The following is a 15,350-nucleotide window of genomic DNA, read 5'->3' on the forward strand; positions in this document are numbered from 1 at the left end:
TATTTTAATGCACTTGCACTCCACACACATCCATTAATAAGCTAAGAAATACATATCTATGCAGATATTATTGGCTATTAGGAATAAAACAGCCAAGATTAATTTAAACTGTTAATTGTTAGAAATGCATCTGTGACCAATATTACTCTGAATTTTTCTTATTCAATGTCCATTCTAAAGTAAATTTCTTTTTTACATATAAGGCTCAGTTTTAATGTATAGCAAAATGCTTCAGTACAAAATTACATAGCAGGTGCAACCTCACACTATCATTTTTATTTTTTTCTGGCCTGCCAATTACTTACAAGGAGAGAAGTGCCACATCAATCAGAAAAATTCCACTTCATTCTCCCTGCTGCAGTTGGCCCCTTAAAGCTGGCAGGTTGAGAAATATCTTTTTATTAATAAAGCCTAGATTTCTAGATTCAAAATATTAATGTTCAGCAGACAGAAACCTCAAAGAACTATAGACCTTGTAATTTAATATGTCTAAGTTCAGAGTGATTTCCTCTGTAGATAGATTAATAGATTAAAAATAAAACTAAGGGCAAGATCCCTTAGAAGTTATTTTGGGGATAAAGTTATTATGAACAACAGTCATTCTCAACCTGGTTGTATATCAGAATCACCTAGGACTTCGTCAGTCCCTACATCAATAGATAATAATGTAGTTTGACTGGGTGGAAACCTGGGCATTAGCAGTTGTTTCAAAGTCCCAGGATTTAATTCTAATATTAACCAGAATGAACCGTTGACATACATATTCACACATGTATCTACATATATACAAAATACAATTTTGTACAATGCTATAATATTCTCTTCCCCTTTGATGGATGGTCAATATCAGTTTTCCCCCTAATTTTGTTATTTCTCTAAAAATTCTAAATGTTATTTTATTCTTAAATTGACCGAGTTAAAGAAGAATGCTAACATGAAATATACCTGTGAAGTTTGAAGGCATTGGCACAATATCGATGTGTTGTTTCTTTTTCCAAGTTGCTTGGTAAGTTGACAATTGATAAGGCGCCAAAGGGGCATTTCTGGTTAAAAAAAAAAAATTAATTTTGTATTAATTTGTAGAAAAATACATGACTAAATGGATTATTTTTATAAGCAGTCTTCCAAAGATGGGAATTTTACAAGAATGTGAATTTATTTTTTCATTTCCTTTTCTTATTTGCTTAAAAATTAAGTTGTGCTTGGCTCAGTGGTGCATGCCTGGAATCCCAGCTACTCAGGAGGCTGAGGCAAGAGGATGTCAAATTCGAAGCCTGCCTCAGCAACTCAGCAAGGCCCTAAGCAACTTAATAAGAGCTTGTCTCAAAATAAAAAATAAAAAAGGCTGGGGGTGTTCAGGGTTAAGCAACCCTAGGTTCAATCCTTAGTGCATGTGTGCATATACACATACACAAAGTGGTAAGGTGGCGAGAAAAATTTCACAGAATAGAGGCACATACCCCCCTGCAAAAGCATTTGTTTTCTAATAAAGTAACCACCATCTCTAGATAAAACTTTTAATTCTTTTTAAGTTATATTTTTCTACCAGTGGAGTAACTTTTATTTATAAAATGTCTAAATGCATATAAAATGCTTATAGGTTGTAAATGATTTAAACTTCTCTAATGTTACAAGGAAAGATACCACCATTGTTTATAAGGTGAATTATCAGTATCTTATTGTTCAGAAGTATATATTATCTTTCTACCCCCAGACAGATTCATTTCATTAGTATGTTTTTAGCCACTGAAATGCCATTTCCAAAATTTTGAAATCTCATTTTCTTAAAGCAGAAAATGAAACAAAACAAAAAACAATAGAACAGGGGCTGGGGATGTGGCTCAAGCGGTAGCGCGCTCGCCTGGCATGCGTGCCGCCCAGGTTCGATCCTCAGCACCACATACAAAAACAAAGATGTTGTGTTCGCAGAGAACTAAAAAATAAATATTAAAAAAATTCTCTCTATCTAAAAAAACAAAAAACAATAGAACAGATGATACTATATTGTTCAAAATAGACTCCCAGCACCTTGGGCACAGGCACATATCTTTAATAAAAAGACTAGTAAATATATGCTAAGGGGAATGTTTCCTGCAAAACAAGAGAAAATGTTCACAGGTATCTAGGAAAGTTTTCTGGATACTTAACTGAGACTTCAGAAACCAAAGTAAAATATACCTATGATTTATTTGAACAATTTATAGGGTGGTATCCACACTCTGGTGAAGTTTCTTTTTGTATTACCTATAAATAAAAATATCTAAATTAAGACTTTATACACTGACTCCTATCTTCCTTTTATAAACTAAATATGGAAATTCACTATTCAGAATCAAAAGTTTAATTAAATTATTCAATGCAACAAACACTAGTTGAGCTTTTAAAAAATTACACAATTGGGTAAACCCCACAGAAGTGTGTGTCAAATACAGTAGAAGCAGCACTTAAGGATTAAATTTAAAAATTTTCGCTGTGTGTATTTCTACTTAAAAGTGGTGAATTTAACATTAATACAGACTTGTTTTTTATATTTCCAAAAGATTCTAGCAAAGACACCCTGGATAAAGTACATTTCATAAAAAGGCAAATAAAGAGACACAAACTTGGGTTGGAAATGGCTTTACAAAGTTATGTGGGCCAAGAAGAATCTTTCAAAACAGTAGTTTAAAACATCAATTTTAAAAAGCGATATCCTTAGTGATAAGAATACTACATTCCTAAATTAATATTTTTTATTCTTTTGGCTCTTTAGAAGCAGTTATAAAGTAGTCAGAATTTTCATAGTTCACTTTAGGGCTAAAGATGTGATACACTAAATAAAATACTTTCACTTACCTTAATACAAATACCACAACCAATACAAAGAGTTTCAGAAATCCATGCTATTTTGCTCTGGGGAGTAACCTCTATGCATAATTTTCCTGGTAAAGAAAAAAAATAAGTCATTTTCCCTTATGTTCTATGATTTTCTGATCATCTTTACTTAGGCCATTTTGGTTCCAAATTTCCATAGAGAAGCAAATTTCAAAAACAAAGACTACACAAAGAAATATATTTGAAATACTGTCTTACATCAGTGTTCTGTGGGGGTAAATTTCTAAATTCCATTTCTAAGTTTATTAATTACACAAATAATCCTGTCAGATATTAGGGAGATGACTCTAATATATTTTGTTTTATTTACTACTGGAGAAGAAAATATGCTACTGAAAGTACAACCAACCCTGGACCTTTTTAAGCTGACTGACCTGAATCTTTTCTTTTTTAAAAAAATATTCTTTTAGTTGTAGATGAACACAATACATTTATTTCATTTGTTTTTATTTTTATGTGGTGCTGGGGATTGAACTCAGTGCCTCATGAATACTAGGCAAGTGCTTTACCACTGACCCAGCCCCCTGACCTGAATCTTTTATGTAGTCAAGGATACTATAGGTAAGGATGAAATGTTAACTAGATCAGTTAAAAGCAAAGAAGTTATGCACAGGTAAATATATACATAATACATAGGTGAAATTAAACATGATATTAGGCATATTAACAAAGAAATTTTTGTATGCATGGAACATAGTAATAGATGACATCTAAATTTTCTCTCTTTTTTGTTATTGGGGACTGAACACAGGCTCCACCACTGAGATGTTTGCCATTCCTTTTTATTCTTTTTATTTTGAGATAGGGTCTCACTAAGTTGCTCATGCTGGCTTTGAACTTGTGATCCTTCTGACTCCACCTCTAGAAGAGGTGGGTTTATAAGTGTGTGCCACTGAATGCAGCTTAAATTTCCTTTTTAAGATTCAGTAAGTCTAGACTTCACTAGTACAAAGTAGCGATCACATAATATATCCTTTCTAAAGACTACCAACAATTTGTGAGCTTTGAATTGTTAAATTTGTTTAATCTTGATATACAGCAAAACTTTATAAATAGTCATTGCTATTATTTTTGTTTGTTTTTTAAAGATGAGAATACAGTAAAATAGAAAGAAAGTTTTTGATAATCCCCATGACTTAAAAGTAATTACAGAATTTTGTAGAAGAGTAAAAATTGCAGTAATCTCTGGTTTACTTCACATTTAGTAAACCAACGGCTATTTTTTTTTAAACAGGGTCATTTATTCATAAGCAATAAAAGACATTTAGAACAAACTATGAATCTCATCTTTGTGAAACTAGTGGGGGTAACAAAGTTTACGCTAAAGCCCATTAAAAAAACCATCAAATCAGTTTATTTTCTTTCAGGACCTTTTTTTAATCCATAAGTGATCCACCCAACTTACCCATTCGAACCACAGGACAACTTTTTTTGCACTCCTGTCGACATTTCTTAGGTTTACACTTGTCATGGTTAACAATAGCAATTCTTGTTAATTTGTCTGCCATAATTGTAACAAAGTAAGAATATCCAGCTCTTCTGTTAAAAAAAATTAACAAAATTATGGCAAATTCAACACATTTAGGTAAGAATATTCATGGGCATAAAAAAGTAGACAGGAGGACACAAAAAATCATTATATGATTAACTGGAAAACACAAGAGAATTTTTAAAAATAGTAAAAAGTATTAAGTAAAGTTGTGAAAACCAATTTCATATACATACCTTAATCAGAAGATTTATATAAGGAAAGAAAAACACAAAGCACTTAAAATAGCAATAAAAAAGAAAACACCTAGAACAATATATGAGAACTTTCAAAATCACTAAATGACAAGATCTAACCAAGTAAAATAAACTGCTATCTCAGTTTTTACAATACAGAACAGCCAATACTAGCTATCTGAATTCTCCCTATATTTACACATTTCAACCAATCTCATGAAACAAACAAAAAAATCCCAAAACCAACCAAACCAAATCTAAACTTCTTATGGAAAAAAACCAAAGAAGTGATAACAGTCTTGAAAGCTGAAGAAGAGAAAGAATGGGGAAACTTCCATTTCAAAAACAATTATAAGGTCTCAGTAATTAATACTGATACCAGTGTGAATAGAGACCAATCAAATGGGAAGACCAGATATGAGAACTAATATACATGATAAAAATGCCTGATCTTCCCTACCCCAAACCAATCATGAATATTTCATGTCTTATCCAACTGACTATAATAGATATTATTGATGAAAATGGAATATAGTTATTAAGGCCATGATCATCATGCTGATCAACTGGGAACTTGCAATATGGCTAATATTGGACTTTATGCTAATAGCAATGAAATCAACTATATATATATGCTGTGCTTATTTTAAGGCTTTTATAAGTCTTCATGTGTAATAGCTATAGAGTATTAAGATCAAAGTGAACTGAAAATTCTTTTATATAATACTGGAATGAATCCCATAACCTCAATTTCAAACCTCATTAGTTATACATAATAACTACAATGCACTAATAAAAAATTTTTATGGTACTGGGCTTAGTGCACAGACATTAATTTTCTCAGAATGGTGATGAAGATAGATTATTCCAAAAAGTACCTTCATACTCCAGTTTATTCCAATATGTAATGAAGAAATCTGAAGCAAAAAAGACTATCCATTAAAGATATTGTGTTGGCTTTTTCTATAATCCTCTAACCTGATCTTTTTTCATAGACTACTTCCCTTTTGCACACCTTTCAAATCTTTCTCACACCCACCAATATGATTAGGTTTGGAGAGGAGCAAGAGATCTTGTTCTTCAATGTTCCCAGACTATGGTCTCTTTTTTCCTAAAAACAGTAAGTTTGATCTCTCAAATCATCCAAGTGCTTTTTTTTTTTAGTCATTAATGACAATCAGACCATCAAATTCTTTTCATTCTTTGAAGACTTTAGCCCTTGGCTAACTTTCATTCTTTTACAACTCATGACACAGTTTTTTATTTTCATTTGCTCATAGATGACATTCTATTAATTGCATATCATCTCAGTTGTTAACTCCTCTCGTCCAATAATGTCTTCTACCTTACCACAGCCACTCATTATTCCCTGGACCTCATCATTACAAGTAACTACAATCCATCCATAACCTCAATTTCAAACACCTCATTTTCCAACCACCATTCCTATAGTTCACCCATCTAATACATAACAATCCAACAACTCTTTGATTCCTCTCTCCTCCAAACATACTATCTCTTGATCTGCCACATTCCCACTACACCACAGTTATCTTTATTTCCCTTCAAACTTAGCTAAAATTACACTGTCAATCATTTATACCCTCAACCACAATCTTGGTTAAATCCATTTCTTCATCTGCATGGAGCCAGAAATGGGGAGGAAAAAAAAAAACAACAAACAAAGCCTGCTGACTGGCTTCCTTTTAAATTCATCATCTCAAATGGACCCTCATGCCATTAACGAGCAATCACACTATACTGGTCCCTCATTATCCATGGAGGACTGCTTTCAGGTTCTCCTTGCCCCAGTGTACAGCAAAACCTGATAAAGTGCAAGTCCTTATATAAAGGCATGCACTATTTGTATATAACCTGTGTACATCCTCTTGTATATTACAAATCATCTCTGGATGACTTAAAATACCTAATACAATGTAAATGCTATGTAAATTGTTGTTATACTTTTTTCTGTTTAGGGAACAATGACAAGAAAAAAGACTGCACATATCCAGTACAGATGTAATTAAAAATTTTTTCAAATATTTTTGGTTGAATACAGAACCTGCAGACACAGAACCCCCAGACATGGAGGACCAATTGTATGTTATTTCCCTAGCTAAGTCTATTTGTTCACAGAATACAGTCCCCCAAAAGAATGTTCATTAAATTCTCCCTTCTGTCTTTCACATCAGTTATTCTCTTTACTGGCTCATGCTCATCAACACTGCAGCATTCTGTTATCTTGTTACCATCATCTCCCATTATTTTACCTCTCCTTCTTTAAGGTTACCTGAAAGAACTGCCTATACTCAATGTCTTAAACTTCTCTTCATGCGTTCTTCTCTGGAATCCACTCCAGGCTTTAGAGCCCACTGCTTCATTAAGCAACTTATCATGCCATCTTTGTTCACATGGCTAAATCAAATGGTTAATTATCAAACCTTAACTGATCTGACCAAAATATTGCATCCGACATAAATTATGACTTTTTCTTACTAGATTGAACACTTCTTGATGTGGTTGTAAAATACAATACTAATCTGGGTCTTTTATTTTCCTGGTAACCCCCTTCCTTTTCCTTAAGGTCTCTAAATGTTGAGAGTGTTCTAAGACTCATTTCTATCTATATTCATTCCCCAAGATGTTCTATTCTTGTCTCATGTTTTAAAATCCCACTTTTATCCTAAATTTCTATTTCTAGTCAGGATATCTTCCCCAAACCCAAAACTTGAATTCTACCTGATTACAAGACCTCCTCCTCAGCTGGGAGATCCAGCAGCATCTCCCCAACTGCAATCCTCACTAATATCCTCTTTTTTAGCAGCCTTACTATTCTGATAAATGGTAACTTATCTCCCATTTACTCAGGTCAAAATCCCTTGTCATCTTTGTTTTCTATGCAACAAAAACTAACCCTATTGAATTTACCTTTAAAATATATCCAGATCTGGCTACTTCTCACAATTTTTATAAGCCATCAACACCATCTTTTACCTGCATTACTCAAATAGCTTCTGACCAGACCTCCTTCCTTTCACCTTTTCCTCCTACTCTAACCCTCAACAGTTCATTCTCAGTTCAGGAACCAAAGTAATCCTTTCAAAGAGTAAGTCAAATTGTATTACTCCTCTACTTAAAAATGGTTCAGTGGCTTCCCTTCTCAGCCTGAATAAAAGTGAAGTCCTTAAATAATCATCAAGATGCTTATCAGCTTCGGTGAACTTTCTGATCTTCAACTGTTCTAGCTCTTGTTCAATGGGTTCCAGCCATATTGGCTCCTTATTGTCCCTAGAACACACCAGACATGTTCTTGCTTTAGGGTCTTGGCACTTTGTTCCTTCTGCCTGTAAAGCTCTTATCCCTAGAGAGCTACATAGCTCAGTTCTCAAGTCTTTACTGTTTCTTAGGACATCTCCAAAAAATATACCCAGCTGCCTTCTGGTATTTTTTTGGGTACTGGGTATTGAACAAAGAAGCACTTAACCACTGAGCCACATCCCCAGCCCTTTTTAAATTTTGAGACAGAATCTCACTAGTTAATTAGGGCCTCACTAAGTTCCTAGGCTGGCTTCGAACTTGTGATCCTCCTGCCTCAGCTTCCAGAGCTGCTAGGATTACAGGCATGCATCACCACTCCAGGCCACCTAGCTGCCTTTTTAACCCTCTTTTTGTTTTATTTTATTTTTTCTCCTTAGCTCTATTATATGACATGCTATCTTACCTAGTGTATATGTATTGTATAAATGCATATGTGGTTCTCTCTATATTCTCCCTCTCTCTCCACATGCATTTTTCTCCTCTCCAAATAGAATGTACTCCATCATCAAGAGGAAAGGGATTTTTGTTTGTTCCAGTGACTGGACCAGTGCCTACACAAAATAGAAATTCAAACATTTCTGTTGAATGAATGAGAAAATTAATTTAAAGACAGTGATTTTCTTCTAGGTTATAACAACTTCCAAAATCCTGCATGCTACCAATATTTTATGGTGACAGTTGTTCACTAAACTATATACTGAGAAAAAAAGAACCTCCCCCCAAAAACTAAGTAGGCATATAATAAACACAGCTATGCTAGCCAACCAGTTCACTAGTCTAAAAACCCACCCAGGCCCTGAAAGTTAGAAGAAACTAAATGACTAATTCTATGATAAAAGCGGTAGTAATTCAACTACAAAAAACCCATTATCCTGAAAAATGACAAATTCTTAAGAACTAAAGATTTTTTAGTAAGCTATTAAAATAAAACTGGACATCATGCGTTCCAATTTAAATACTGAATGCCTTTCTACAAATTAGCTGGTGAATAAATTCACCCCCAGGGGATATATCTTTTATCATAAAATTGCTCCAATTTTATTTTTATTAAGGTATTAAAATGTTTCATTTAATTTTTCAAACTATTTTTGAAAACCAAAAGACATGCTTACAGAAGAATATAAACATGTCAGAGGTAGCGAATAGATGGATTTGTATAAAAATAGAGATAAGTTATAATGCACTTAAGAAAAACATTTTCACAATTGTTAATCAACTATGTGAACACTATTAGGTCAATTTTTCTGTTACTTTCAAGACTTAGGGAAAAGTAATTACCTATGTTCTTTTTCAGTAGGAAAGATCTGGCAGAGTAAAGTTTGGTGGGGAAGATTATAGTATATGACTGAGGAGAATAAAAAGGGATTTTAAAATATATTTCAAATCTGAATGAAGACAGACTGTTCAAAATAGGTGCTCAAAAAGGTGACCTTTCTGTCATTCTTCCAATAAGGAGGAAAAAAAAGAGTGAGGCATTTGCAGTCTAAAATCAAAATCATTATAATGCTGTTTGAAAGCATTTAAAAGATTGTTGTTAACTTATGATGGCTGAGTTCATGTGCAATATTCTAACCGATGCTTACTGTAGACTATTAGTTATATAAAATACTTATAAGAATTCTTTTTGAAGTATGAGAGAACCAAGTTTTTAATTAAAAAATGACCCACAAAAACCTTCTGGTTCAACTACAGATAAAAACCTTTTGTTATACCAAAAGCATTGTCAGGTATTTGGTACTGAATGAATATTCTCAGCATACAGGACAAATGATTGCAAGGTACATGCCACTACCATAACTGTCTATTTAGCAGTCCCTTGGAAGACACGGTAAAAGCAACAAAAAGTTGTTTTGACAGTTATTCCTTAATCATCGATTTTGCCACTTAAAAAAAGAAGAAAAAGGAAAAAAAATAATTATGTAGTTCATGGGTTGTGGGAATTTGGCCATCATTCATTGCCAGCAAATACGTATTGAGTACCATCCTTGAACTCAAGGAATTTAAGATATCAAAAAGTGAAAAACGGATAAGCCACCAAGGGGGAAAGTACCTCCCCCCCCAACCTACAGGCCTTCAACTGGGAAATTACATGAGATAACCCCAATCATAGCCTAGTACACGTCGCTCTATGATAAAAGCGGAGCGACGTTAGTCCATAATTTCTGGAAAGCTGGGAGTGGACCTAGTATTCGACTTCATGGCGGCAAGATGCCATGACTCATTCCACAATCACCGAACGGCAGAAAGAAAGCCACAGCTTCCCACAGCCAAATGTCATATTTGATGATATAGCCGTTTTACTGTGAGGGGATACTGCAAGTTCTGAAGGTGCCTTCCTCTCCAGAAGGGTCAGCTGTAGGGTAGGAGCAGGGAAAAGAGCGAGCGGAGGCGGCAGAGGTTGGATCTCCGAGGCGACGGCATGAAGGACCACTCTCCAAGCCGCTGGCTGGGGTGGACAAGAGCTACAGAGAGCCAGGACTGCTGGAGCGGAAGTGCTCCGCGTCCCCGGCTACCGGCGCCACCCGCGCTCAGGCGGTTCCAGCTGTCCCGCGGCAGCCACGCGCTGCTGCTGTCCCCAGCCGTCACCCAAGGCCTAAACACAGGCTCTCGGAACGTCGCGTCTTTCCTAAGAGGCAGAAGTCAGGTACTAAGGCCAAACCCCTCCCACCTACTCACGTACCTGGAGAAAGCGATCCCCTTGTGGTGGGGAGTGCACAGGCCAAGACAGCTTTTGCCTTCACGTCTCAGCCAGAGAGCGTGTTCCTGCGGCCATCGGCCAAAATGGCGGTGCCTAGCCGCCGCCTCGCGTAAGCCATAAGGACGTAGTACGCGTGCGCGACAGAGCGCGGGGCGGAGCCCTGGAGGTGGGTTAGGAGAGATGACGGTATGTGATGTCATAGGGCTGCGACCCCCGTCCTAAATCGTCTTTGGGGAAGCCAGGCTGTCTGTAGAAGTGGAGTGGGAGTGGCGTGGGTCTCTTGCCGGTCCTGAGAGCCTCAGTTGTGGCAAACCAAGTCTGGAAGCTGTAAGTGCGTGGGCTTTTCCCCAGCGTAGAGAACGGTTCTGGCGTTAGCAGATGCGTCCTCCTCAATCTCAATGTTTAACTCGCGGTCTCCTCCAGGCTGGTGGGCCGGGTGTGCAGGAGCTCTAGTCATTCTGTCATTCTGGTACGCCAGAAGTGTCAAGCAGGTCCTATAGGCTAGTCCCCACGGCGCTCGCGATGGTGTTCTTGTCTTGGCTCCAGCTTCCTCTGAATTGTGTGCTAGATTCTTCCAGGGCAGAGACCCAGTCTTCTCCGAGCTCGGTGTTTTAGCCACTTGGTGGCGTCCATCCAACTCAGTTCTGTCCCAATGTACAAATGGGCTTTTAATTTTTTTTTCTTTTTTCCTTTTCTTTCTTTTCTTATTTTCCCTTCTTTCTCTTTTATTAAGATGGTGGCCATTCAGCTTGTAGTGATGGCTACAGGTTTAGCTTATGAATGAACTTATTCAACCATTTATTCGTTCAGTACATTACTCATTGAGTTTTTAAGTCTCAGGCCTTAGTTTACAGTCCATTGTCTCTGCCGCCTACCGCCACCACTGTCATCATTATTATTTTGCGGTGTTGGGTACTGAATCCAGAGCATTGTGCATGCTAGGCAAGTACTGTACCCCTGCCGCCTTCGGCCTCTTGCCATGATTTAATGAGTAATTATTAATGTGTGACGGTATTGGAACAACTTAAGATCTGATGGGAGATGGTAAAGATTTTTTGGACTTATTTAGCGTTCATAATAATGTTCAGTAGCAGTAACTGCACAGCCAGAGCAGTTTTATGTACTCTTCAGTGTCCAAGAAGTATTTTTTCACTTTTGTATAGATTTGCTAAGATTTACAAAAGATATGAAAGATGAAGGGGTATTTGAGTGATTCATTTTGCTATTAAATTTTAATTTTTACCTTTTTCAGAAAGATGCTCAGGTCCTGGTATAATGTGTGTATTCTTTGTTTCTACATAGAATATTTAAAAAATGACCACACCAAACAAAACACCTCCTGGTGCAGATCCTAAGCAGCTGGAAAGGACTGGAACAGTAAGGGAAATTGGGTCACAAGCTGTTTGGTCACTCTCATCTTGCAAACCAGGTAAAATAAAACCAAAAAGCTGTTGACAATAGTTAACTTACAATAATATCATTGTACACTGGATTAAGTTGAGTACTCTTTTTGTTTAGATGCTTTTTTAAAATTCTAATGATTGAGTTTTATTACATATTTTTGTTTAACTGCTTTTAGTCCTATGTACTTAACTAGAGGTCATAAGGTCTCTTCTTTATCCTCTCCATCTCTGCTATGATTTCATTGTCATTTACTTAACATTTTTTGTTTGCAGTTCTCCTAGATAGATAGATGCAGTTCTCCTAGATAGGATAAATGAGTGACACAGTTTTGGAGTGATTATATACCTTAAAGAATTTCTTTTAGCCTGGGTTTGGATGGACGTCTTGGGTAGCAGTTCTTTTCTCTTAATGTGTTAATGCTATTTTCTTATCCTCTTTTGCCATATTGCAGGTAATAAGACTTATAACTGTCTCCTGTTTTCTAAGTAACTTTGTTTTTTCTGGAAGCATCTAAGATTTTTCTCTTTATTCTTGTAATTCAACACTTGCCAGAACGTGGCAGGGCAGGCTATGTATTTATCTTCCCTCATCTATCTAACCAACAATTGGATAGGTATTTTCAATCTGCAGTTTCAAGATAAGAGAAATTTCTTTAAGTTGAGGAACTTAAATTATAATTTTTTAAACAAGATATACTGATACATACCTATAATCCCATCTACTTGGGAGGCTGAGACAGGAGGATCACAAGTTCAGGACCAGCCTTGGCAATTTAGTGAGACTGTGTCTCAAAAAATAAAAAGTGGTTTAGTTGTCAAGTTCCCCTGGATTAATCCCCAGTACCCCTCCCCCCACACAAAATATCTGTATACATGAATACACGTATGCGCGCGCGCGTGCTCTCACACACACACACACACACACACACACACAATCTATTAGTTTGGTAGCTGTTCTTCTTTCAGAAGTTTTTATTACTTACACACTAATAAGACTTCTGTATCCATCCTCTCATGCAAGCATCTCTGCCCTTGAGGTTCTCTTCTCTTTTTATGAGTAGTTTATTGAGGTATAATTTACATAAAGTAAAATTCACCCCTTTTAGGTGTACAGGTCTCTGAATTTTAACAAAAATATGTGTCATTACAGTCAAATATAGAACATTTTTGACATTCTAAAGGTTTCCTCAAGCCCCTTTTGTAGTCATTCTTCTGCCTCTCACCCTAGCCCCTGAAAATTTCTGACCTGTTTTGGATTCCTTTGATTTTACCCTTTCCAAAATGCCATTATGAATATAACCATATATTATATAGCCTTTGGGTCTGGCTTTTTTCACTTAACATAATGCCATTGTGAGTTTTGCTGTTGCATATAACAGTAGTTTGTTCCTTGTTTTAGTCAGTTTTTTGTTGTTTTTTTGTTTGTTTGTTTAGTTTTTTGCTGTGACCCAAAGAACTGACAAGAATGGCATAGAGGAGGCAATATTTATTTGGTGCTCATAGCTTCAGAGATCTCAGTTTATAGACTGCTGACTCTTTAACTCTGGGCCCCAAGTGAGGCAGAACATCAGCGCAGAATTGTGTGGTGGAGTAATGCAGCTCAGAACATGGCAACAGGAAGTAGAGAGAGCCGTGTTTACCAGGAACAAAATATAAATCTCAAAGGCACACCCCCAAATGACCTGCCTCCTCCAGTCACATCTTACCTGCCTATAGTTTCCACCCTATTAATCCATTAGAGGATTAATCCACTGAACAGGTTAGACCTCTCATAATTTAATCATTTCACCTCTGAACCTTATTGCATTATTTCACACATGAGCTTTTGGGATATACCATATATCCAAACCATAATATTCCTTTTCATTGATGATTATTATTCCACTATACAAATATATTGCATTCTAAAAAATTTGCTCAAGCACCTTTGTAGTCATTCTTCTGCCTCTCACCTCAGCCCCTAAAAATTTCTGATCTGTTTTAGATTCCTTTGATTTTGCCTTACTAGTTAATAGATAAGGTTTAAAGGAACCAGCTTCCAAAATGGTCCTTGGTGATGCCTTCTGATAATCATGTCCTCTCTAGGCCCCTTTCACATTTAGTCAGGGTCTCTGGAACGAGCAGAATATGACAAAAGTGACAGTATGTGATTTCTGAGACTAGGTCCTAAAAAAGCATTAATACCTCTGCCTAGCTCTTGTTTGGATCTCTCGTTAATGGGGTGCAAACTAGCTGCCATTTTTCTTTTTTTTTTTTCTTTCCTGTTACAATTTATTTGTTCTTTTTAGATATCATGAAATTAGATTGTATTTTGACATACATACACAGAGTGTATGTACATATAGTACAATTTCTATAGAGTTATATATAGTATAACTTTCTATTCTTGTGGTTGCACATGATGTAGAGTTACACTGGTTGTGTATTCATATGTGAACATAGGGAAGTTATGTCGATTCATTCTAATCTCTTTCCTATTCCCATCCCCATTCCCTTCCCTTCATTTCCCTTTGTCTAATCCAATGAACTTCTATACGCCCCCATTGTATTGTGTGTTAGCATCCACATATCAGAGCAGCCTTTGTATTTTTGGGATTGGCTCCAGTTCCATCCATTTACCAGCAAATGCCATAATTTCATTTTCTTTATGGCTGAATAATATTCTATTGTGTATGTGTTCCACATTTTCTTTATCCATTCATCTGTTGAAGGCACCTAGGTTGATTCCATAAGCTTAGCTATTGTGAATTGAGCTGATGTGACTGAATCCTATAGTATGCTGATTTTAAGTCCTTTGGATATAAACCTAGGAGTGGGATGACTGGGTCAAATGGTGGTTCCTTTCCAAGTTTTCTGAGGAATGTCCATACTGCTTTCTAGAGTGGTTTCCCCAATTTGCAGTCCCAGCAGCAATGTATGAGTGTACCTTTTCCCCCTCATCTTCACCAACATTTATGGTTACTTGTATTCTTGATAATTGCCATTCTGACTGGAGTGAGATGAAATCTCAGGTAGTTTTGATATGCATTTCTCTAATTGCTAGAGATGTTGAACATTTTTTCATGTTTTTTGACTGTATTTCTTCTATGAAGTGTCTGTTCATTCCTTAGCCCATTTATTGATTGGATTATTTGTTTTTTTGGTATTTTTTTGAGTTCTTTGTATATCCTGAAGATTGGTGCTTTATCTAAGGTGCACATGTTAAAGATTTTCTCCTATTCTGTAGGCTCTCTGGTCATGTTCTTGATTATTTCCTTTGCTGTGAAGAAGGTTTTTTGTTTGATACCATCCCATTTATTGACTCTTGATTTTTTCTTGCACTTTTGGAG

General features: G+C 36.1%; 2 protein-coding genes across 5 annotated transcripts in view; one reads left to right on the forward strand and one right to left on the reverse strand.

Moving 5' to 3' along the window:
• The window catches only part of Abce1 (ATP binding cassette subfamily E member 1), a 28,522-nt gene extending 17,794 nt beyond the window's left edge, over positions 1-10,728 (reverse strand). The window contains exons 1-4 of the mRNA XM_027926591.2: positions 10,601-10,728; positions 4,280-4,413; positions 2,836-2,921; positions 946-1,043 (exon numbers count right to left, since the gene is read on the reverse strand). Coding sequence (XP_027782392.1) covers positions 946-1,043; positions 2,836-2,921; positions 4,280-4,382 — 287 coding nt within the window. The 5' untranslated portion in view covers positions 4,383-4,413; positions 10,601-10,728. The remainder of the gene's footprint in view (positions 1-945; positions 1,044-2,835; positions 2,922-4,279; positions 4,414-10,600) is intronic.
• Anapc10 (anaphase promoting complex subunit 10) overlaps positions 10,485-15,350 on the forward strand; it is a 79,738-nt gene continuing 74,872 nt past the window's right edge. For 2 of the 4 annotated variants that reach the window (XR_011708029.1, XR_011708030.1), the window contains exons 1-2: positions 10,797-10,945; positions 11,921-12,047. Coding sequence is in view for 2 of the 4 variants with exons in the window: in XM_027926593.2 (XP_027782394.1) it covers positions 11,933-12,047 (115 nt within the window). In the remaining 2 variants the exon portion in view is untranslated. Of the gene's footprint in view, positions 10,565-10,796; positions 10,946-11,920; positions 12,048-15,350 lie in introns of those variants that run through there. The other 2 variants (XM_027926593.2, XM_027926592.2) reach the window with 2 other exon arrangements.

This window comes from Marmota flaviventris, chromosome 7, assembly GCF_047511675.1.
Source record: "Marmota flaviventris isolate mMarFla1 chromosome 7, mMarFla1.hap1, whole genome shotgun sequence".
In the NCBI taxonomy this organism is placed as follows: Eukaryota; Metazoa; Chordata; class Mammalia; order Rodentia; family Sciuridae; genus Marmota; species Marmota flaviventris.